The 26382-nt window shown below is 34.2% G+C and overlaps 1 protein-coding gene across 7 annotated transcripts in view; it reads left to right on the top strand.

Moving 5' to 3' along the window:
• Positions 1 to 26382, top strand: part of MAGI2 (membrane associated guanylate kinase, WW and PDZ domain containing 2) — a 1331631-nt gene that overhangs the window by 859230 nt on the left and 446019 nt on the right. For all 7 annotated transcript variants that reach the window (XM_082399315.1, XM_082399314.1, XM_082399312.1 and 4 more), the window contains exon 6: positions 9304 to 9383. In XM_082399315.1, the coding sequence (XP_082255441.1) occupies positions 9304 to 9383 (80 nt within the window). The remainder of the gene's footprint in view (positions 1 to 9303; positions 9384 to 26382) is intronic.

The raw sequence follows: 26382 nt of genomic DNA, 5'->3' as shown, positions 1-26382 counted from the left end.
TGCTCTGCTTGACTCCAACATGGATGAGAAATGCAGAAAATATATTGCCACCATTCACCTTTTGACAAATCTTATAAGTTTAAAAAAAAAGAATAAGAATCTCTTGCATATTTCTTATTGCTATAATCAGTGACCCAGAGACATCTTTTATCAATTAATTGGAAAAGAGAAAGTCATATAGAATTTTTTAAATGTTCAGAAGTATTTATATCAAAAACATAATTTTGTTATTGATAAGCATAGCATAGCACCATTGCAGACCAGAAGTCAAAATATAAACCCTAGATGTGAGGTCATGCATTGGTGTTCAGAACAATTGATGTTTAGAACAGGGAGACTCATGACGTACACATTTTTATTATATAATACAGACGGAGTAAGACATGCGGAAGTAATAAAAGAAAACCAGCAGGGCAAGTTGATGAAAAAGCTGTTTCCTTACAGTGTTTCCAATTGCAATTATAAAAACCTCCTTTTTTAAGATTATAAAGTAAACTTTCCCCTTTTAACTGTGTCAGATTTTGGGATCGTGGAGAAAAAGGACTTCTCGTAAGACAGAAGTTGTGTTCATGGTTTATAGTAAATGATGAGGCTCTGTCAGGACTTGGGAGAATCGACCCAAATGACTCTATTAATATTCTAGTCAGTCATCCAGTGTCAGAATCCAAAGATTCATTAGATTTTGTCCCTGCTCTTAAATTTATTGTCAAGTTGGGGAAGAGAGAATAAGAGGAATAGTTAATTAGTAAACAATGATTTTTGAGTTTTGTGATCCTATTCAGAGAAGGATACGCTTAGTGTAGACTTAATAAAAGGAAGCATCCTAGGGAAGGTAAAATAACATAGACTTGAAAAGTTGGTAACAGGTAGATAGAGCACTCCAGGTATAGGAACTGTCATTGCAAAGACCAGTGAGAAGACTGGTAGTTTTAGGAGCAGAGATGTTGAGCTGAAAAATTAAGACAAAAAAAAAGGAGACAGTTTGATTCGCAGTGAGAATGCTAATGCTGAGGGAGACTCATCCAGAGGTCAGGGAGAGAGAAGAAGCCTGGAGTAAGGGCTGAAGTGAGCGTGTGATGGAAAGGTGATTAATGTAAGAGGCAGTGGCAAATGCCTGCTTAAAGAGGTCATTCACAGAACGGAGGCGTCCCCTGGCCCACCCTTCACCAAGACCAGCTTGAGGTCTGAGATCTGTCTTGTCTTCCTTCAAAAAGCTTACTTTGACTCTCAAGACTCAGTGTGATAAGCTCAGGTGTCACAGAGCAGGGAGGGATCAGTGTCTTTCTCATATGGTCCCCCATTTTCACACCATCACAACCTGCGCTGCCTCTTCCTTTCTCACTAGCCTGCATTTCACTCTGCTGTACTTTTCTCTCAGTTAATTTTCTCCTGACTGCTTTCACTCTTTGCTCGGGAATACATCTTTCCTTCCTAACTACATTTGACAAAATAAACATTTCAACCCACTGTCATTAATCTGTGGGTATCTTTGCTGTTGAATTCATAATGAATTCTTATGTAAATTAAATCTATACTATAAAAGTCCCTTGGAATCAATCTGGTACAGAAGGATGCAGGGACAGGAGAGGGACCATGATGGGGCATTAGGAGTTTCTTAGGGACTAAGTCATGATATGTCCCAGAATTTCTGACCAAGAAACTTAAAAAACAAATATTATTTGTAACATAAAAGTTTGCAGTCCTGAAGCAAAATCATAGTAAAAAAAGAAAATAAAAAGGGAAAGTAGAGTAAGTTAAGAGGAAGGTGAAACAGACAGAAGAAAAGGTAGAAGAGACAGAAAAATAGAGATTTGTGAGGTAAGGAGAGCTGATGATACCAGTGAAAACTACTCTGGTACGAATATTGCGAGAGTTGCTTAGAGTAATGGAAATCTCCCCTGGTAGGTAACACGTCCTTATTACACTTTACTGAATCTTGTTTCCAATGGAACAAATATCATGATAAAATATAAAATAAGTGAAATAAAGGAGAAGGACCCTGCAGTTCTGTGTAAAAATTTATATTTATATATATATATATTTATTTATTTATTTATTTATTTATTTATTTATATACTCATTTCTGAGTAGAAGAGGGGAACTCTACCTATGCTGAAGTGTTCATTTATGTATATATTTTTGAAATACACACACATATATGTATATGTATACATACATACATGTATGTGTGTGTGTGTGTGTATATATATATATATATATCTGTGGTGGGTTTTGAGTTAAGGTAATAAGTAATTTCATTTTTTTGTCTTCCATGCAATAATGTTTTAAAATAATTACTGATTTACTCAGTATTGCAAAGTAGTTTATATCTCAGTACTTTACAAGTGCTGCATTTAGAATATGAGAGGAATTTTTGTCATTGTTCTCAATACTGAACACGTGGGCCAACTGTATTTCCCACACTCTTCAAAACTACTTCCTTTGATGAATAATAAAAGCAGATTCCTTTTATCACTTACAGTGATATTTAATGGGAAAAGGTGAATATCTGAGAAAGTATTTTTAAACAACAGAATTTTAAATGCAGGTGAATGCACTCTTCCAATCATGCTTTAAAGCATTTATAATGTCACATGTTTAGCAATTTTAAAAAGACTTTCAAATGCATAATATTATTTAAAACCAGTAGTTTCCTTAACTCATAATATCTTTTTCATTAATATTATCTTTTAAAATAGACAGTATATTAATTGTAAATTCAAATTAGTAATAATAGTTACCACATATTGAGTGCCTACTTTTTTCAGGCTGTGTTCAGCTTGTTTAACAGTAATAGCTAGTATGTTAAGCATTTACACTTTGCTTATTTAATTCTCACTTTAGGAAGCTGCTGAGGCTTATAGAGGTAAGTAACTTGCCCTTGGTCATATAACCAGGAATTGACAAAGCCAGGATGTTGGATTTCATTTTTTCAGCACATATTTATTGGGCACATACTGTGTGCTAGGAACTGTTTTATTGAACCCTAGGAATATAGTGGTCAACAAAACTGACAAGATTCATGTTTTCATGGGACATACTCTGGCTCCAGGGTCCTTGCTCTTAACTAACTTGCCATGGTGCGTACTTTACATGTATTATATCATAACCACCCTATAAAGCATCTGAGGTACTCCCATTTTATAGGTGAGATTCTGAGGCACCCTTGGACAAATTAACATTCCCAAGGTCTTATCGCTTTGTGACCCTGCAAAGCCATTGCCATTATCCCATACTACCTCCAATATATAAACAGGCATTGGCTGAAAAAAAAAAAAACTTTTATAGTACAAATAGTATTTGTTTTATACGTTTCTCAGCCAGAAATTCATTTTGCAGAGGCTAAATGTTCCATAAAGAAGAGCTGCCACAGGATTAATCTGGATTGACATGCTTTGGGAATCCCATTAAATTAGTTCTTTGTTTGGGAGTCAGTTTAGTTAATGACATACAAGAGACTGCTATTGCTTTGGCAAAAAACAAAACGGCAACAAGAACCTATTTGTTTACTACCATCTTCCTGAATGGCAGTGAATGCTACGTCATCTTAAATAATAGATTTTTTTAAAGCAAGCTTTTGAAACTGAAAATCACATCTGTGAAAAATGTCATGGCTATACATGGTTTCCCCAATCTTTGTAAAGGCTGAATTTGCTTTTAAATTCTAAATAAGACACACAATCTGTTGCTTCTTGTGTTGCTATATATCCTTAAGTTTTATGTAAATCGCCAATTACCATTTTCAAAAAATTTAGAACTTTCATTTATTAAAAGAAGACAAAATATTTGAGAAATTTATTGACAAGAAAAGGCGTTATTTTGGTAAAGCCTAATGCTTTCTCATTCTAGGCTCAGCACATACCGATGAGGATGAGTCGTGAAATCTTGTCTTGACTTACTCTCTGTAATTTGTATTACAATAACAGTAGATATATTGAATATTTTTATATGTTTTTTTCTGCACAAGATTCTAGTGCAATCTCCAAACAGAAAATAAGTGTTTTAGACAAAACAGTATGCAACAAATACCCATAATATCCAAAACAATATTTATGATAAAACTGCTTTTAAAAATGTTTTCTAAACATATGAAAGACAATATGATGGCAAACTCATATATTCATATGCTTAATGAAATTTTAGGAATATTATTTAGGAAACAGATAACCACTATAGAGATTGACAATAATTTTTTATGTGGATTACCAACATATAAATAGAAAAGATAGTAGCACAATGCAAGTCTTGAACAAAAAAGCTTCAGCTGCTCGACATCAATTAGATGTATCCAATCATTGCATTTAATAGTTCTTCCTTTTGCAATGATGATCTAGAGGGAAGACAAAATCTTCCAGAAAACAATGTAATCATTCTGAGGATTTTATTGACTATAGTATAAAATGGAATCAGTCTATATTCCTCTAAAAACTAATGTTAATTTAAAAAAATACATAAAATACAGTCAATAATCTCTATGTTATTATTGATTCTGAACCTACATGACCACTGTTGGAACTTTAACATCCACATACATCTTGAATTGCTCAGAGGACTCTAAAACATATACCTGGGCCTTGTTTACCTTGTTCAAAAGGTTATTATGTTTCATGCCATCAGATATTATTGAGTTCAATCTCTTATTATTCTTCTGAGTTAGTATTTCCCAGGATGAAAACACAGTTTATCAGATAAAGACTGAGATTCAGAATTGGCTTTTTCAGAGAACTTTTTAAATTCAATGTGTTTGTCATTGTTTTAAGTCTGTTACTGTTTTTTAGAGAAAATGGAGCTAAGGAAAGGAGTGTATTTGATAATAAAAGTTTCTTATTCTACTAATCAGATTTCAGTTGATGAAATGTCATCCAGTATTTGTGCAGTAGTGAAAACATTATTTTGATCTTGGTGTCAAGACAAAGGTAGGAAGGAGAGAGGAAAAGGAAACAATGAAAAGAGAAATGAAAAGAGGATTTGTCTTAAAATTGGGTTTGAATCGAGCCTTATATAGACCTAAGAAACCATTATGGAGTTTGAGCCCCAACTGGACAAACATAGAGTAAATGAAAAGATAGAATGGAGGATAGACTGTGGCATGACCCATATGACAATTTTGTTTTGCTCCTAATAAACACTCCACTCATTTGATAGCATTTTTATTAACCTAATTCTTTATAACCTCTAAGACCTAATATTCATATGTAGATTATATAAATCACCATTTTAAGACCTTATTCTGGAAAAATACTCAAATTTGATTTTAAAGTGATTTGAATATTCAGGTTTGTAAGGAGAAAATGTTTCCAGTGATTATATCATCTCTATGCATGTGCAATTTAATATAATACCTACTAAGTACAAGGCATTCAACACAGTCATTTAATCAGTGATTACTATTCTCAAATAGGAGATAAAGGTCTCAGTTTGTAAACCACTGGCTATGGAGGTGGGAAAAAGATCTCTGATTACCCCCCAAGGGAGTGAAATAAAGCACCTCCGTATCAAAAGCAAAGTTTTAAGTTTAGTATGCCTCTGGTTTCAGATCATAAAAAAACTTTGGCCTTGGGAATCAGATATGTCTGTTTAATGCTAGCTCTTTCACTTTCATGCACTAGGTGTGTAACCTTGGACAAATTACCTATCTTCTCTCAACCTTCCTTTCTCTGTCTGTAAAATGGAGTTAAAAATACGAGCCGCAGAGACTCATTAGCATCAAATGAAGTGAGCTGTGAAAGTTCTAGAACAGTCCCTGACAAAGTAGACAATCAGGAAATGTTACAAGATAGTAAGAATAACTTTGCAATGGTGTGGCATAATGTCAGCAGCTTTTCCTGTTGAAGGGAAGCATTTTCTGTATGAGAAGAACGTTTCCTCAAAAGATAAGATATTATTTAATGTGCTGCTTTTGTCAATTTGGCAAAGGTTAAACTTACAAAATATCCAGAAATTTCTAATCATTGCAAGTTAACCTGTCACGTCATCAAGGCCATTCTGATATGAATTTAAACTAGAATTGGGAAGTTGAATAAAATTTCACTTCTGGTTTGCTCCAGTCCTCCAGATAGACTCAGTTTAAAATCAGAGAACACTTTTGGATAGACCATGTTTTAAGGTTTTCATCCGGATTTTTAAATAGGACAGTTATACAACCTGAATAGCCACTGACTCCACTTGATCCCTCACTTTTCATAATCCTCACATTAACGTTATCCATAGAAATACATAGAGTAGTATATTATTATGATTCAAAGTTCCTCGAAAACATTTGTTCCATTCCTCAGCTAGAAAAAGTTTCTTTGCAAACGTAGCCTCTATATGTGTATGTGTCCCTGTTAAAGAAACTAGTATTGAAATACAAGATAATACAACATTAGCATCTTACCTTCCTGTCATTTGTGCTCCCCACAACTTGGAGAAAAGCAGAAAACTGGTATCCTGCGTCTGAATCTACTCTAGCAATGAAAGTGAAAGGAAATCACATCCTCAAACTTGAGGAAGGATAGTATGCAGATTGTGAAAAATCCTTCAACTGTCCCGTTTTACACAGTCTTCTGCCCAATGTTGAATCCTATTTTCAAATGGAATTGTTGAGGTTTAAGAATATATAGTTTAAGGGAAGTGGGAAAGCCACTTGGTCCATTGTCTCCTAAATGCATTAAAAATATCCCCTTTGTAAGGCATCTTGAAGAAGCATGCAAATTACAAGGCTTATGAGAACCACTGTTGAAAAATACTGTGTGGTATCTTCATGTGATGTTTGCGACAATTGCTGGAGGTAACTACTACCCACTTTCCTTCAGGATCATTTCAGAGGGTCAGCTAAAAATGCTGTTAACTATAAGAGACTCAAGCTGTCAAAATCTATTAAAGTGACATACCGTTAATGCTAGCTCAACCTAAAAAACAATCATCCTGTAATGAAATGCTTTATAGAAACTCAGGAAAGCTAGGAAATTCATGCTTCTCTACTAAATTAGCCAGTATTTGAGACCCATGGTGGTGTGGTATAGAAATGGTAATTTGACTCCCTGCAGTGGCTTAGTAATGGCCCCTTCATACTTACCCATAGGTGTGTGTGCTTTTGTGAATATGTCTTAGAGACCTAGAAATGACTTTCCTCCAAAAAGGGGGGAAGAATTTGGAAGAAGCAGATGTGGGTAAAAAGAAGGGAAGTTTATTTTCCTTAGTCACCTCCCAAATTTGTTGCTCGTTTATAAAAACATGGACATCAACACACTGTCATACACACACACACACACACACACACACACACAACACACACACATACTTTGAACTGAGGCATGTCTATAAAGAGCATCTTTACAGTGACTTTATTTTTCAAATGGGAGCAGCAAGCACTGAACCCAGTGCAACTATCCTCACAACAGGATATTCATAACCCCCATTCTGTCCATGGGCATCAAGTCTTTAGTTGAGAGAAAAAGACTAGATGATATTGACATGACTGTAAATGAGGACCAGAATGAGATACTGCAATACTTTACATCCTTCTGATAGTCGATAATGAAGCACTATCACACTATACAAAAGTCACATTAGAGGAAAATAAAAGCTAGCATGCTCTCCTGACAATTTATAATTTCACCAAATTCATAGACTTCATCTCATCAGATTATTAGAGCCCTGCTCAGAGGGATCAGTCATTGAGGAGTTCCTAAGTGTGAAGAAAATGATTGGAAAGTATTTTCTCTTTACCCCACATGAAAGTAAGAACTAAAAGGGAATGTTCTTTAAGAGCAGAAACTTCATGACCCAAGGATATTAATGTCTCAGTTCTCAGATCGGAGATGGCTCTACACTTAGGCAGATGTACTATCATCCAAAAAACACTATTTAAAGAGAGCTTTAACACTCTGGAATCATTTGCCCACTGCCCACCTTAACTCCATCCTTCCTCCTTTCTGCCTTGAAATTCCCTTCATTAAGTAGGCACTTAAACTCTAGAAGCTTGCTATGAAATATGCTTCCTGGGAGAATTTTCTGAACTTTGCTTTAAGTGCAGATTGGTTCATCAGATTATTTAGCTAACACTTGTAGCTCTGATATGATAAAATATAGTTAAATTTCACTGAAGAAAGAGCAAATACATGTGAATTGATATTATAATTTTGGCTTCCTTACAACTGTGTTCAAAGATCTCTATTATCTGGCTTTAGTTTATATTTCCAACCTTTTTTTCCCACTTTTTCCTTTCACGTTGCATTCTGACTCTTCCCTATATAAACGTCACTTTTCTACACCTGTGACTCTGCTCATTTCTGAAGCCCTCACAGATGTCACATCCTTGATAATTTGTCCATTGATAGATGAGGTAACTTGAGACAGCTATTCACAGTAAAGATTTTAGCTCCAATGTATGGTTTCGAGTAGTTCTCAAGTAACAAATTACAGTGTGCATAAGAATCATCTGGAGTGCTAGCCAAAGATGGAGATTTTGCGGCTCCACCTCAAAGATTCTGATTTGGTAGTTCTATGAGAACTACCAAACTACCAGAATATGCATTGTTAATAAGTCCACCAGGTGATTCCAATGCAGGTAATTCCAGGACCTCTTTTCAAGACACTGCTCTAATAACCTCTCTCCTTTGCTTTTTAAATTTCTGGCAAAAGACTTCCCAGAAAACGTTTTTTAAAATGGAACTGTCATGAAAAATTATTAATTCCCAGAATTCCATTCCAGAAATGCTAGAGTACAGACATTTTTATCTATCTTCCTAGCTGGATTGAAAGTATTTAGATGGAAGATAGCTAAATGTGGGTTAATGAAATTGCTATTAATTACTTTTTGAGAAAATGTAGGAATCCCAAGAACATGCTATAATTTGCATCACTTTTGTACTGCCTCTACCAGCTCTGTAGTTAAAGAGTAACAAAACAACCATTTATGAAAGAGCAGGTTTAAGATGAAAATAATTCTTTTGCAAAACTCAGGAAACAGTATCAGAGCCTGCGAACTGTGCTCTTCCAACTGGAGAATCCTGTATTTGTAATAAATTCCTTTTGCTCTGGATGAGTTCTGCATTTTCAATGAGGTTAACTTGGCAACATTCTAGTTGATTTTAATAAAAATAGCTGCTTTGAGGACAGGGAGCTGAGGTTGCCAATTTTACAGCTGCCTTGCACGATTACTCTTACACCTCCTTCAGGGCTACTTAGAACCAGTAAGCAAATTAAGTGTATCGATTGCAATTTTGTTGGTCTAACCCCCTCTTTTTTTTTTTTTTCTTAAGGAATAAACTTGATTCCTTTCAGTATGTGTCTGTTCAGAGTGATTTCTTTTCTTTTCAGCCATAACACAAAGACAACATCATGGCTGGATCCACGACTTGCGAAAAAGGCTAAACCTCCAGAAGAATGCAAAGAAAATGGTAGGTTATTTAAGTTTTTATGGTGTTTCGGCGTTGCACTTTGAGAATGTGTGTTTCTTAAAAGAGGGTCTTGTCTAAAGAAGCCATAATCTGATTGAGATAATTTTAAAGCTGTAATATTTAATGCCCAGATAGGAGAAAGAATTAACTCGGCATTTCAGCAGTGCCATGTGGTTTTCCTTTTTCTCTCTGAGGGGACTGTGCTGGACATCACAGCTCTGTCATCTCTATGGGTTCTGCTTGACTCCTGGCCTGACTTCCCACCACCTACTAGGGAGTTTTTGTTTGCAATATGTCTCTCTGAGGACTCTGATCTTTTCATTGGAATTAAATATGGTGTACAGAGAAAAGTATTGTGGCACTATAAGTAATATTTTATTTTTGTGTTTTGAGGCATAGCATTCTTCTAGTTATTAAGGAATCGGTGATATAAAGATTTATACGTATGGCTTCTTTCCTTTAATCAGACACTTAAATACAACAATTAATTGCATGAATGTGCTGGGTTATCTTTAGTATTTTCCAGTTCCCAATGTAATGACGTTAATTTGCTTAAAAATTGACTGTTTTCATCTATGTGAAGAGTTTTTAAAAATAATTTCGAGGATTAGATGAAAGTAAACCTTGTTTTTAAATTAGTAAATTATATAAATGAAGTCTGTTACTGATGATACTTATAAGTTTTTTTAACATTGAGTTTAATGTTAAAAGAGTACTTATAATTCGTCTAAAATGATAAATAGCATATACTCCTGATGATTCGTTATTTGACCACATTCACAGCCTTTATCTGATCAAATTATTAGAGCCTTGTTCAGAGGCATCTATCATTGAAGAGCTTTAAAAGTGAGGAAAGTGATGAGGAGTATTTAAAACTTTTAAAAAAGTTTTTAGAAAGTCAACTTTTTTAAAAGTCTATAATTGTAAAAGTCCTTTTATTTTAATGGTAATTCTGTCTTTCTCAGACAATATCAAGATAATATTGTTCATTCCTATGTTATAAGGTAACTGTTCACAAGCTGGTTATACAACTGAGCTACATAAAAAAATCAGTTTACCGGTTATATGTATATGTTTGAATGCATACATGTCTAACTTTTATCACTACATATAATTTTATATTCATAGCTATGTCTGTATGCCTTCTGTATAAAAGTATAGCTATATGTGTGTGAATCTTTTACAATTATTTTGTGACCTGACTTTTGAGCACAATTAGGTTACATTTCATTGGCACTAATAAGACATATGTTGCAAATTATGATAGGTTATAAATTAAAATGACCTGATCTGCTATATCTGGGAGTTATGATTTACTGATGCCACAGATATAAAACCTTAATATATACTAATTAAAATGATTTCAATGATTTTGCAGTTCTGTACCTGTTGAACTTCTCAGCTGTCTTGTACATTTGAGTTGTTCTTTTCATTATAAAAGGCTATTAAAGTCAAATTTTAAAATCCTGGGAGAGATGTAGGCTTAACATTTTGTGTAACTGTAACATTTCAATGTTATCAGTTTTTCCCATATCTGTACTCATCTGTCTTCTCAGCATGGTAGATGCCTAAAATATGATACCAGTACCTGTGAATTCATGTGATATTAAAAAATGAGTCCTAGAATACAGTCTTATAGCTCAGAATGATTTATAACTGGTTAATTACTATTTTTCTTTTTCTACGTAATTCATAGATTTTGTTTCATATGTTACTGGAGTATTTTACAATGTAAACTAACATCTAGTTAGAATGCTATTATTCCAGGCACATATTTTAAGTTTTCTTACCAAGAAAGTGCTTTTTGGTCATACTGTTACTTCTGTTTTATTTTTCTTTAAATAACATAGATTAAAACTGCTTGTTTGAAATGTTGGATGTTAATGGATTGCTGTTGAGCCTACTAGTTAAGACAGGCTTCTTTATATCTATCACAGGTCAGCTCAGATCAAAAAAGTTAGTAGTTTTCTGAATGCTGAAATATGTATAAAATGTGTATAAAAATTGTAGAGGCTTAAGATGATAATATCTTTCACTAGCAAAGATTTATCCTTCTTCCACCATGGAGATAGAGTGGAGGCTAATTACCTTAATCCAATCAGAGCTGAGCCAACATGAGGTTGGGTTGAGCTTTGGTGAGACCCAGTCTACCTCTGGTTTACTTTTGTTCTTAGGGTGTTTGCCCACCCAGAGTTTCAACTAACAGCCTATTGTAGGTCAGCAAATATTTTCTATAAAGTGTCAGGTAGTAGATATTTTAGGCTTTGGTCTCCCAGTTTCTTTGCAACTACTCATTGTTGTACAAAAGTGACCAAAGTCAATATATAAATAAAGGGTATAGACATATTTCAATAAAGCATTGCTCATAGACACAGAAATTTGAGTTTCATGAATTAAAATATTATTCTTCTTTTGATTTTTTTTCTCAATCATTTAAAATTATATAAACTGTTCTTAGCTCTTGGACCATACAAACCATAGGGGCAGGCTGGACTCGGTCCGAGGATGAACCCTGGCCTGGTGTATCCATGTGGAGCCTGCCCCTGGGCAGGTCTTGAACACCAATATTTTTAAAATATTTTTCTTCTCAGTAATGCAAGACTACCAAAAATCTGTAGTGCTTTTCAGGGGTTTTAGCTTAGTTTTTTGCCTCCAGACCTTGCATCTTCTGAATTTGACAGATGTCATCATGGAATGATTGGCTTGTGTTAGAGCTTTGTCAGTCCCTCAAGACTCTGAACAGTCTGCTGGTTTCTCTCAACCCCAGTGATGGCCTTCTTCCAGGCCAAGTCTGGATCCTTCCCACAGCCCAGAATCAACAAAAATCATCTACAACATTCCTCCCTTACCTCTCCAGGATTCTTTCCTCTTCAGATTCTTAGACCATTTTAGATCTGTTGTTTCAGCAGTTCTCTGATTCCTTTATATTGTTTATTTGTTATATTTGATCTAGATTTTCTGTGTTCTCTTAACCTGATCACTTCATCCTACCTGGAAGCAGAAATTTTAGTGCAGTAATTTTTAAATTGTACATTTTAGACTTTACTGGGTTGTATGCTATAAATTCTTTATTATCATTATAATCATACTTAATCCCTCAAGATTGAATTCCATGTTATGTATGTGTGCATACTATTATGAATGTACATATGTATGTGTGTGTATGTAGATATGGATCTGTAAATGTATGCTTCTTCAGTTCTGTTTACATAGATGCCTGAAGGTAATTACTTAGTCACCTATGATAAGATGAAGTCAAGTAAAAGAGAGATGGAAGGAAGTATCAACTGATTTAAATTATTCTTGGGTGAGAGAAAAAACTAGCAAATGTCTTCTCATTGGTATCAAGGAGGGAAAAACCACCATGGATGGCTCAGTACAAATACTTATTAAACAACTACTTATTCTGTTGACACCAAAGCAATCATTTTGCTTTTTTGTTTGAAGGATAACACAGCTACTAAACATAAAAACATACTTCCTTCTCTCAAAATATGGTTGAAAATACTGAAGTCATTGCGTTCTGTGCATTTGTCACAGCTCTGTGCATTTTTGGAATTTTAGCACCAGTCTACATGGCAGAAAAAAGTCTCCACCTACTATAAGACTCTAATATTAGGATTTGGGGGAGTTCTGTTTAGCAAGCCAATATAGTCTTTTACAAAATGCAACAGAAATAACAGTAAACTATTAAATAATGTGGATGCAAGATTGGTTGAACTGTATATCAAGCACCAACATATTGTCCCCAGTCCTGAGAATCAGCAGTGTGATGTTTGTCTGAGATATTTCCAATCATAAACATCCCAGTGGTGACACATTCCACATGAATCACTGAATTATGGTCAATATCAAAAGTGATTCAATCCCGGTAGGACTCTTTATAAAGTTGAAAAGTGACTAAAGTCAGTAGGACTACAGTATTGTATTCAGGAGAGGAAATTATATAGGATTTGTAGTCAGGGAAAACTGTATTCCAAATCCAAATCTGTGGGCTTTTAGGCAGGTACTTAATCTCTGGGAGCCTAGGTTTTCTTACCTGTAAATGGAAATGATATCTATTTCATGCACATTTAGTTTCACAAACAAGAAGGACAGAGTTTGTTGCACCATAGGCTCTAAATAACTGCTTCTTTATTTTCATTCGAGTATGCTCTGAGCCAACAAATTAGTCTCATAGAAGACAACGGGGAAGAAATTCAGAATGGTTGGCCTACATTAAGAGCCTTTAATTTCTCTAGGGTGTCCTGAAGAGGTAGAAAAGAACAAACCCATGTAGGCAAAACTAATCCAGCTAGCTAATTCCAGCCTAATATTAATAGATTGGAGGTTCCCCCCCATTCTGTTAAACTAGCTCTAAGTTTCACAAAGTTATAATGAGAGCTGTATGAATTGGGTGACTTCATTTCTGTATTCTGTATCTATGAATTGTAAGTGAGTTGTTTCATGTTATCACAGGAAAAAAAAAATCACATAATCTTAACCTTTTTACCTACATGAAAACTGCATTTCAACTTAAATTAACTAAAGCTTTGAACTATTACTTAATCTGTCTTAAAAAAAAAAAAAGCTATGTCCGAAATGCTCATGAACAAAGATAGCATAAGCTTTGTTTCATAATATTTATTAAATGGATTTTTTCCAAGATAAGGAGGTTACCTTTCTAAAATAATAGAAAACGCTAATTAATTTCAGGTCATTTCTTTTTTTTTTTTTTTTCAGGTCATTTCTTAAGTGAGTTTTATAGAAATGACAGAAAGATTTGGACATGCATACTTTTATTTTTATTTTCATAGTTCAAATTCTTTTTCTAGACTACATAATTTATTTCCCTTAAATAGGGACTTTGGCCTACTTTCTCATTAAATTTGTATTGATAATTAGAGCCCCTAATTTCTCAAGATTAAATGATCAAATTAATATATCCCTTGAATATTTGTTTTTCTAATCTGATAAACCTTCTAAGATTATATTTGTAAAGTATCTTGAAATTTTTTTACTAGGAAGAATTAATAAAAAACAGACTAAAAATATTAACTATTCAAGTACTAAAACTTTAAAGTTGAAAAGATTCATTTATATGCAAATATTGAACTCCTAATGTTTAAATATTATGAACAAACTAATTTGTATATTTTGTTTCTATCCTGATATTTTGAGTGTTTTTGTAAAAAAATGAGGAAATTTAAAATATCTTAACAGAAGCAGTTAGTTCTTATTTCACTAACTGGTAATTCTTTGTGTTACAGTAAGTCCTCTACATATGAATGAGTTCCATTCTGAGAGTGCGTTCGTAAGACCAATTGGTTTGTAAATCCAACAAAGTTAGCCTAGGTACCCAACTAACACAATCGGCTATATAGTACCATACTGTGATAGGTTTATAATACTTTTCGCACAAATAATACATTAAAAAACAAACACAAAACATAAAGAAAACATTTTTAATCTTATAGTACAGTACCTTGAAAAGTACAGTAGTGCAGTACAACAGCTGGCATACAGGGGCTGGCATTGAGTGAACAGGCAAGAAGAGTTACTGACTGGAGGAGGGAGAGGAGGTGGGAGGTGGCAGAGCTGAAGGATCGTCAGCAGTAGGAGATGGAGGGCATGCTACAATTTCACTCTCGTCTGATGTTGATGGCACAGGCTCTGGTTCCTTGCTGGATTCAATTCTATCTACCCTGTTGAAAAAACGATCCAGTGATGTCTGGATAGTAGCTCTTTTTTTCTCATCATAGATGACACAGTAGCACTGGACTGCATTCTGAATGGCTGCGACAACCTTCATGTACTGTTCTACATTCGGGTCCCGTGCCTCAAAAACTAACAGTGCCTCCTCAAATAAAGAAAAACCCCTTGCCATTTCCTGTGTCATGAATCTCTTTGGTTCTTCAGTTCCTTCTTCTTCCTCTTGTCTTTCTTCGTCCTTTCCTTGGGCCTCCAGTTCCATCAGGTCTTCATTAGTAAGCTCCTCATGTTGCACAGCAAGGAGTTCAATGTTATAAGAATGAGCGACATCTACCATCTTTTCACCTCACTCCACTCTCTCAATTATTTTCAGTTTTGTTTTCATCGTCATCGCTTGGCACTTCTTTTTTTTTTTTTTTGCTTGGCACTTCTTAGTACCAGCTACGTCACCGCTGCTTTTATGCTTGCTTCCAGACATCCTGGACTTGAAATAAAGATACTGTACTACTGTACTCTATATAGTACTATACAGTAAAGTGCACAAAAAGCACAACCACTTGTAGAGGATGCACACACATGACAACGTGCACCAGACATGTGAACTAACTTATGTGATTGGACATGAAAACGCAAGTTCGCATCTTTGGAAGTTCGCAACTTGAAGGTTCGTATGTAGGGGACTTACTGTAGTCATGATTTTCTATAGCAGCACTTTGAGATATGCTTTATCCAGTAATGTAGCACCCTTTCCATGATTTCAGCTCAAGAGTACTAAGAAAAAACAATATTTTAGGAATATAAATCTTTTGGGGAGGAAATAATATTAATCCAAAATAAATCATATAGGATGGATATTGCACTGTTGTGCACAGGTACCATATTCTGGGTTGTTACTGGCTGTCATTTGTTCTAATTGGTCCCATTCTATTCTGATGGGTTGGTGTGCAAACAATTAAAGTTGTTAAATATTTGGACTATCTTTCCTTCATTAATTGTTTATCTGTTTCCCTTCTACCTATTAATATTTACTTTAGCTATAAAGTAGTACCTACAGAAGGATTATGAAATTTTGTCCTCCTTTAGTTCTTGATTTCTCAACTTACATTTATGCTTAAGAATAAGTTGTGTCTTATCCTTACTCCTTAATGCACACAAGTTTAAAAATAATATTGACATCATTGAATCTGTTCTACACAGTAGCAAAATTATTTTAAATTTTTTCAAAGATGACTTTTTTTAAAGCATTATAAATCCACAGGAAATAACAAAAGGATTACAGGGAGGTCCCAAACACCCTTCATGAAGCCTCCTCCATGTTAAGATCTTATATATATATAATACAATAACAAAACCAGGAAATTGACATTGGTACAATGAACAGAACCTATTCAGACTTCACCAGTTATACAAGTGGTTGTTTGTGTTTGTGTTTGTGTGTGTGTGTGTAGCTCTATACATTTATATCACATGTGTAGCTCCACATAACTATAACCACAGTAAAGATTCATTACCACGAGGCTCCCTTATCTACCACTTTGTAGCCATATCTGTCTCCTCCCAGTGCACAAACCTTAACCACTAATCTATTCTCCATTTCAATTACTTTGTTATTTCAAATGTGTTATACAATAGAATCATACAGTGTGTAAACTTTTGAGATTGCTTTTTCCACTCAATTTAATTACGTTGAAATCCATTCAAGTGTGTCTCAATGGTTTGCTACTTTTTATGTACCAATGTTTGTTTAAGCATTTACCCACTGAAGGACATCTGGATTGTTTCCAGTTTTTAGCTAATACAAATAAAACTACGACAGACATTTGTATACAGGTTTTTGCATGAACATAGGTTTGATTTCTCTGGGATAAGTGACCAAGAGTGCAATTGCTAGATTATTATAGGAAGTGCATCTTTAGTTTTAGAATAAACTACCAAACTATTTTCCAGAGTGCCTGTACTCTTTTATTGTACATCTCCACCAGCAGTGAAGGAGTGATCCAGTTTTTCTGCATACTTGCTAGCATTTGGTGTTACGACTATTTTTTATTTTAGCCATTTTGATAGATGTGTAATGATATTGTATTGTGGTTTTAATTTGTATTTCCCTAATGGCTAATGATATTGAACATATTTTCATTTGATTATTTGTCATTTATATATCCTTCTCAGAGTATGTCTGGTCATGTCTTTTGACCAATTTTTAATTAGACTTTTTTTTTTTAATTAAGTTTTGAGAGTTCCTTATGTATTCTAGATAGAAGTCCCTCTATCAGATATGTTCCTTACAAACATTATTTCCCAGCCTGTAATTGGTCTTTCCATCCTCTTCACAGGATTTTTTGCAGAAAAAAATGTTTTTAATTTCAATAAAGTCTAATTTATCAAATTTTCCTTTTATGAACAATGTTTCTGATAACAAGTCTAAGGACTCTTCACCTAGCCCTAGATGCCAAAGATTTTCTCATGTTTTTTCCCTAAATTGTATAGTTTTACATTTTACATTTAAGCCTGTGGTCTATGTTTACTTAATTTTGTATAAGGTGTAAGGTTTAGGTTCAGATTCAGTTTTTTCCCTGTGGATATCCAGGTACTCTAGCACCATTCGTATAACAGGCTATCCTCTCTCCATTGGACTGTGAATGCAACTTTGTCATAAAGCAGTGGGTTCCATTGGTCTATGTGTATCTCTATGCCAGTAACACAGTCTCTTGATTCCTGTACCTCTGTGGTAAGCCTTAATATTAGGGAGAACGATGCTCCCTAGTTTATTCTTTTCTAAAAAAAGAGAAGGAGAGAAGGAGAGAAAGAGAGAAAGAGAAAGGAGTTTTAGTTAATCAGGAAGAGATAACAATTCTGAACTTGTATGCATGCTTGTATGTATAGCTTCAAGTTATACAGAGAGGGGGAAAAAATGACAAATCTGAAAAAAAGAATTTGAAGAATTCACTATTAGAGTGTATGATTGAGTGCACCTCTCTTACTACTCAATATATTAAACAGAGAAAAATAAGAAGAAAGATTTGAATAACAGAAAAGGTATTCTTGATCTAAAAGTTTTAACGAATGGAGAATACACTTCTCAAGCATACATAGTACTTTATGAACATTGAATATATAATAGTCCATAGAGTAGGTCTTTACAAAATTTAAAGATGACATTCCTATATTACAGAAAACTTTAATTATATATCAATAAAAAGAAAAATAATCTCCATAATAGGAAATTTTAAAACATTAAAAAATGTTTCCGGGCTTCCCTGGTGGCGCAGTGGTTGAGAATCTGCCTGCCGATGCAGGGGACACGGGTTCGAGCCCTGGTCTGGGAAGATCATGCCACGGAGCAACTGGGCCCGTGAGCCACAATTACTGAGCCTGCGCGTCTGGAGCCTGTGCTCCGCAACAAGAGAGGCCGCGATGGTGAGAGGCCCGCGCACCGCGATGAAGAGTGGTCCCCACTTGCCGCAACTAGAGAAAGCCCTCACACAGAAACGAAGACTCAACACAGTCATAAATAAATATATAAAAGAACATGAATTTCTAAAAAAAAAAAAAAAAAAAAAAAAAATGTTTCCACCTTCATTGGGGTATAGCTGACAAATGAAATTGTGTCAGTTTAAGGCATGCGATATGATACACATATACATTGTGAAATGATTAACACAATTTAGTTAATACATCCATCAACTCACATGATTACCTTTTTGTGTCTGTGTGGTGAGAACATTGAAGATCTACTCTCTTAGCAACTTTCAAGTATATGGTACAGTACTGTTAACTGTAGTCACTATGCTGTACATTAGATCCTCAGAACTTATTCATCTTATAACTGTAAGTTTCCTTCTTTTGACCAGTATCAACTGATTACCCCCCATTCCCCAGCCCCTGGCAACCACCATCCTGCTCTGTTTCTATGACTTCAGCTTTTTAGGATTTCAGATATAAGTGAGATCATATAGTATTTGTCTTTCTCTGACTTATTTCACTTAGCATAGTGCCCTCAAGGTCTGTGTATGTTGTCGCAAATGGCAGGATTTCCTTCTTTTCTATGTCTGAATAATATACCATTTATATATATCTTATTTTCTTTATCCATTCATTGATCAATGGATACTTATGTTGTTTCCATATCTTGGCTATTGTGAATAAAGTTGCGGTGAACATGGGAATTAAGATATCTCTCTGAGGTTATAATTTAATTTCCTTCAGATATATATGCAGAAGTGGGAGTTCAGGATCATGTAGTAGTTCTATTTTTAATTTTTTGAGGAACTTCCATACTGTTTCCCATAGTGGCTGCACCAATTTACATTCCTACCAGTAGTGCACAAGGGTTTCCTTTTGAACATCTCGTCTTTTTGATAGTAGCCATTCTAACAGATGTGAGATGATATTTCCTTTTGGTTCTGATTTGCATTTCCCTGATGATTAATGATGTTGGGAACCTTTTCATGTACCTGTTAGTCATGTATATGTCTTCTTTGGAAATATGTCTATTCAGGTCCTTTGCCCATTTTTAAATTAGATTTTTTTTTTTTTTTTTTTGCTATTTGTACAAGTCCCTTATATAATTTAGATAATAATCCCTTTCCAGGTAAATGTTTTGCAAATGTTTTCTGCCATTTTATAGATTGCATTTTTATTATGCTGATTTTTTTTTCAGTGCAGATGTTTTCCCACTCGTTTAGTTTTGCTTTTGTTGCTTGTTCTTTTGTTGTCATTTCCAAAAAGTATTGCCGAGATCAATGTCAAAGAGCTTTGTCCATGTGTTTTCTTCTAGAATTTTTATGGCTTCAGGTCTTAGATTTGAGTCTTTAAGATGTTTCGGGTTAATTTTTGTGAGTGGTGTAAGATAGCGGTCCAATTTCATTTTTTGAATGTGAATATCCAGTTTTCCCAGCATGAATTGTTGAAGAGACTATCCTTTCCCCATTGAGTATTCTTAGCTCCTTTATCAAGTACTATTTGACCATAAATGCAAAGGTTTACATCTGGGCTCCTTTTTAAAATTAATTAATTAATTAATCAATCAATTTTTGGCTGCATTGGGTCTTCGCTGCTGCGCATGATCTTTCTCTAGTTGTGGTGAGTGGGGGCTTCTCTTTGTTGTGGTGTGGGCTTCTCATTGTGGTGGCTTCTCTTGTTGTGGAGCACGTGCTCTAGGCTGTGAGCTTCAGTAGTTGTGGCACACAGGCTCAGTAGTTGTGGCTCGCGGGCTCTAGAGCACAGGCTCAGTAGTTGTGGCACATGGGCTAAGTTGCTCCACGGCATGTGTGATCTTCCCAGACCAGGGCTCGAACCCGTGTCCCCTGCATTGGCAGGTGGATTCTTAACCACTGCATCACCAGGGAAGTCCTGTTTCTGGGCTGTTGATTCTATCCCATTTGTCAATGTGTCTGTTTTTATGCCAGTACCATACTGTTTTGATTACTTTAGCTTTGCAATATAGTTTGAAGTCAAGAGGAAGTGTGATGTCTCCACCTTTATTTTTCCCTCCTCTGGATTTCTTTGACTATTTGGGATCTTTTGTGGTTCCATACAAATTTTACAATTGTTTTTTCTATTCTGTGAAAAATTCCATTGGAACTTTATTAGAGATTGCATTGAATCTATAGATGATTTTAGGTAGCTGGACATTTTAACAATACTAATTCATCAAATCCATCAAAATGAGATATTTTTCCATTTATATGTGCCTCTTCAGTGTCTTTCATCAGTGTCTTAGTGTTTCAATTGTACAGATCTTTTACCTCCTTAAATTTATTCCTTAATATTTTTTTGATGCTATTGTAAACAGGATTTTTTTCTTTATTTTGTTTTTCAGATAGTTTTTTGTTGTACAGAAATGAAACTAATTTTTATTTGTTATTTTTCTATCCTACAAATTTATTGAATTCTTTGACTGGTTCTAACAAGTTTTTGGTGGAGTCTTTAGGATTTTCTATATATAAGATTATATCATTTGCAAACACAGACCATTTTACTACTTTCTTTCTGATTTACATGCCATTTATTTCTTTTTCTTGCCTAACTGCTGTGGCTAGGACTTAGAGTACTATGTTAAATGAAATGGTGAGAATGGGTGCCTATGTATTGTTCCTGATCTTAGAGGAAAAACTTTTAACCTTCACCGTTGAGTATGTTAGCTGTGAGCTTGTCAAAAATGTTTTTTTTGTATTGAAGTATGTTCTTTCTATGCCCAATTTGTTGAAGCTTTTTATCATGAAGGGATGTTGAATTTTGTCACATTATTTTTGTGCATCGATTGAGATAATCGTATAGTTTTTATTTTTCATTCTATTAATGTGCTATATCATATTTATTGATTTATGTATGTTGAACCATCCTTGCATCCCAGTAATAAATCCCACTTGATCATGGTGTATGATCCTTTTAATATGCTGTTGAATTCAGTTTGCTAGTATTTCGTTGAGAATTTTTCCATGTATCTTTATTGGGAATATTGACCTGTAATTTTTTTTTTTTTTTTTTGTCTTGTAATTTTTTTTCCAGCATCCTTAACTGGCTTTGGGATCAGGGTAATGTGGGCCTCATAAATTGAGTTTGGATGTGTTTGCTCCTCTTCAGTTTTTTGGAGAAGTTTGAGGAGAATTGGTATTAATTCTTCTTTAAATGTTCGGTAGAATTCACTCATAAAGCTATCTCGTCTTGAGCTTTACTTTGTTGGGAGGTTTTTGATTACTGATTCAATCTCCTTAATTGTTATTTGTCTGTTCAGATCTATTTATTTATAATTAAGTCTTGATAAATTGTATGTTTCTAAGAACTTACTCATTTCTTTTAGGTTATCCAATTTATGGTATATAATTGTTTGTAGCAGTCTTTCCTGAAATTTTTGTATCTCTGTAGTATCAGTTGTAATATCTTCTCTTTCAGTTCTGATTGTATTTGAGTATTTGCTTTTCTTTCTTAGTCTAGCTAAAGGTTTGTCAATTTTATGTATCATTTCATAAAACCTATTCTTAGTTTTGTTGATGTTTCTCTTATTTTTCTGGTCTCTATTTCATTTATTTCTCATCTGATCTTTGTATTTTCTTTAATTCTGTTAACTTTGGACTTAGTTTGTTCTTACATTTCTACTTCCTTGAGATGTAAAATTAAGTTGCTTACTTGAGATTTCTTTCTTCTTAATATAGGTTTTGATTACTATAAATTTCCTTCTTAGTATTTCTTTTGCTGCATCCCATAAGTTTTGGTATTTTGTGTTTCTATTTTCAATTGTTTCAAGATTTGTTTTTTTAACATCTTTATTGGAGTATAATTGCTTTCCAAAGTTGTTAGTTCCTCCTGTAAAACAAAATGAATCAGCTATATGTATACATATATCCCCATATCCCCTCCCTCTTGTGTCTCCCTCCCACCCTCCCTATCCCACCCCTCTAGGTGGACACAAAGCACCAAGCTGATCTCCCCGTGCAATGCAGCTGCTTCCCGCTAACTATCTATTTTACATTTGGTAGTGTATATATGTCCATGCTACTCTCTCACTTCATCCCAGCTTACCCTTCCCGCTCCCTGTGGCCTCAAGTCCATTCTCTACATCTGTGTCTTTATTCCTGTCCTGCCCCTAGGTTCATGAGGACCATGCATTTTTTTTTTTTGATTCCATATATATGTGTTAGCATATGGTATTTGTTTTTCTCTTTCTGACTTACTTCACTCTGTATGACAGACTCTAGGTCCATCCACCTCACTACAAATAACTCAATTTCGTTTCTTTTTATGGCTGAGTAATATTCCTTTGTATATATGTGCCACATCTTCTTTATCCATTCATCTGTCAATGGACACATAGGTTGCTTCCATGTCCTGCCTATTGTAAGTAGTGCTGCAATGAACAATGTGGTGCATGACTCTTTTTGAATTATGGTTTTCTCAGGGTATATGCCCAGTAGTGGGATTGCTGGGTCATAGGGTAGTTCTATTTTTAGTTTTTTAAGGAACCTCCATACTGTTCTCCATTGTGGCTGTATCAATTTACATTCCCACCAACAGTGCAAGAGGGTTCCCTTTTCTCCACACCATCTCCAGCATTTATTGTTTGTAGATTTTTTGATGATGGCCATTCTGACTGGTGTGAGGTGATACCTCATTGTAGTTTTGAATTTTATATTTATAATATAGTCTGATTTGCATTCCTCTAATGATTAGTGATGTTGAGCATCCTTTCATGTGTTTGTTGGCAATCTTTATATCTTCTTTGGAGAAATGTCTATTTAGGTCTTCTGCCCATTTTGGGATTGGGTTGTTTGGTTTTTTAACATTGAGCTGCATGAGCTGCTTGTATATTTTGGAGATTAATCCTTTGTCAGTTGCTTCATTTGCAAATATTTTCTCCCATTCTGAGGGTTGTCTTTTCGTCTTGTTTATGGTTTCCTTTGCTGTGCAAAAGCTTCTAAGTTTCATTAGGTTCCATTTGTTTATTTTTGGTTTTATTTCCATTTCTCTAGGAAGTGGGTCAAAAAGGATCTTACTGTGATTTATGTCATAGAGTGTTCTGCCTATGTTTTCCTCTAAGAGTTTGATAGTGTCTGGCCTTACATTTAGGTCTTTAATCCATTTTGAGTTTATTTTTGTGTATGTTGTTAGGAAGTGTTCTAATTTCATTCTTTCACACGTAGCTGTCCAGTTTTCCCAGCACCACTTATTGAAGAGGCTGTTTTTCTCCATTGTATATTCTTGCTTCCTTTATCAAAGATAAGGTGACCATATGTGCCTGGGTTTTTCTCTGGGCTTTCTATCCTGTTCCATTGATCTATATTTCTGTTTTTGTGCCAGTACCATAGTGTCTTGATGACTGTAGCTTTGTAATATAGCCTGAAGACAGGGAGCCTGATTCCTCCAGCTCCAATTTTCTTTCTCAAGATTGCTTTGGCTATTCAGAGTCTTTTGTGTTTCCATACAAATTGTGAAATTTTTTTGTTCCAGTTCTGTGAAAAATGCCATTGGTAGTTTGATAGGGATTGCATTGAATCTGTAGATTGCTTTGGGTAGTATAGTCATTTTCATTCAAGATTTCTTTTTGATTTCCCTTTTGATTTCTTCTTTGACACATTGGTTTTTCAGGAGTGTGTTGTTTAATTTTCACTGATCTGTGAATTTTTCAGTTTCTCTCCTCTTACTGGTTTCTAGTTTTATTCCATTGTGGTCAGAAAAGATAATTGGTATTATTTCAGTATTCTTACATGATCTAATACTTATTTTGTGACCTAACATAATGATCTGTTCTAGAAAATGTTCCATGTACACTTGAGAAAAATGTGTATTCTGCTGCTGTTAGATGAAATGTTCTGCATATCTAAGTCCATTTATTCTAAGATATAGTTGAAGTCCAATGTTTTGTTATTAATATTCTATCTGGATGATCTGTCCCTTCTTGAGAGTGGGGTATTGAAGTCCCCTATCATTACTGTATTATTGTCTATTTTGCCCTTCAGACCTGCATTTGCTGAATATATTTAGGTTCTCCAATGTTGAATGCCTGTATATTTATGTAGTTGTTATATCCTCTTGATTAACTGACCAACCTCTTGATCATTACATAATGACCTTCTTTGTCTCTTGTTAAACTTTTTAAATTAAAGTCTATTTTGTCTGGTGTAAGTGTAGCTGCCCCTGCTCTCTTTTGGTTTTCCCTTCGATGGAATATCTTTTTCCATCCATTCACCTTGAGCCCATGTGTCCTTAAAGCTGAATTGAGTGTTTTTTAGGCAACATATAGCTGGGTCTTGTTTTTTTATCCATTCAGTCACTCTATATCTTTTGATTAGAGAATTTAATCTATTTACATTTAAAGTAATTATTGGTAGGTAAGGACTTAACTCATGCCATCTTATTGTTTTATGACCATTTTATAATTCCATTGTTTCTTTCTCCCTCTCTTGCTATCTTCCATTATGAACTGATGATATTCAGTCGAGGTACGCTTTGATTCATTTTTTTTTATCTTTTATGTGTCTCCTATAGGTTTTTGCTTCATGGTTACCATGAGGGTTACATGAAATATTTTATAGATATAAGTCTATTTTAATCTGATGACAGCATAACTTCAATCAATACAAAAACTCTATACTTTTACTCCTCCCCCACATTTTATGTTTTTGATCTCACAATTTATCTTTTTTTATAGTGTGTATCCATTAACAAATTATTGTAATTATTGTTATTTTTAATGCTTTTGTCCTTTTACTTTATATTATAATTAAGTGGTTAACTCAGCACCATATTATAGTATTAGAGTATTCTGAATTTAACTATATACTTACCGTTACCAGTGTGTTGTACAATATATTTTCATTTGTTTTCATGTTACAAATTAGCATCCTTAAATTTCAGCTTGAAGAACTCCTTTCAGCATTTCTTATAGGTGTATCAGTGATTTACTCCCTCAGTTTTTGTTTGGTTGGGAAAGTCTTTATCTTGCCTTCATTTCTGAAGGACTACTTTGTCAGGTAAAGTATTCTTGGTTGGCAGTTTTTTCATTCAGTACTTTGAATATAACATCCCATTTTCTTTTTCCCTGCAAAGTTTTTACTGAGAAATCCACAGTCTTATGGAGATTCACTTGTATGTAAAGATGTTTTTATCTTGCTGCTTTTAAATTCTGTTTGATTTTAGGTAGCATATAGTTGGGTCAATCTTTTTAAATCCATCCTGTGTCTTTTAATTGGTATATTTAGAACATTTACATTTAAACTAATTACTGATATTTTAGGTATTAAATCTGCCATTTTACTATTTGTTTTATGTAGTTCTTGTTCTTTTACTCTTTCCTAGTCTCCCTATGGGATACCTGAATATTTTTCTTTTTTAGTCTTCCTATGAGTTACTTGAACTTCAAGATTCTATATTGATTTACTTACAGTGTATCTTTCATAGTGGTTGGATTGAATGTTACAATAATGTGTAACTTATTACAGTCTAATAATATTGACATGTTACTACTTTGAGTAAAGTATAGAAATCTTACTTCTAATTATGTCCCTTTAGCCTCTCCACTTTTTAAATATATTTATATTAGCATTTCGTCTACATACATTGAATACTATATAAAATGTTGCTATTATTTTTGTTTTAACTATCAAATACAATTTAAGAAACTCTTTAAGAGAATTATAATGTATCATATTTTTCCCTATGTTTATCCATTCCATTGATCTTTTCTTCCTGAAGTTCTGAGCTTTCTCCTGATTTCACTTACTTAGCCATTCCCTTTTTTTTTTAAGAGTATAGTAGTTTTTTTTGTTTTTTTTAAATTAATTAATTAGTTTATTTATTTTTGGCTGTGTTG

Source organism: Balaenoptera borealis (genome assembly GCF_965194805.1).
Source record: "Balaenoptera borealis genome assembly, chromosome: 7".
In the NCBI taxonomy this organism is placed as follows: domain Eukaryota; kingdom Metazoa; phylum Chordata; class Mammalia; order Artiodactyla; family Balaenopteridae; genus Balaenoptera; species Balaenoptera borealis.
This window is presented reverse-complemented; position numbering and strand designations above follow the sequence as displayed.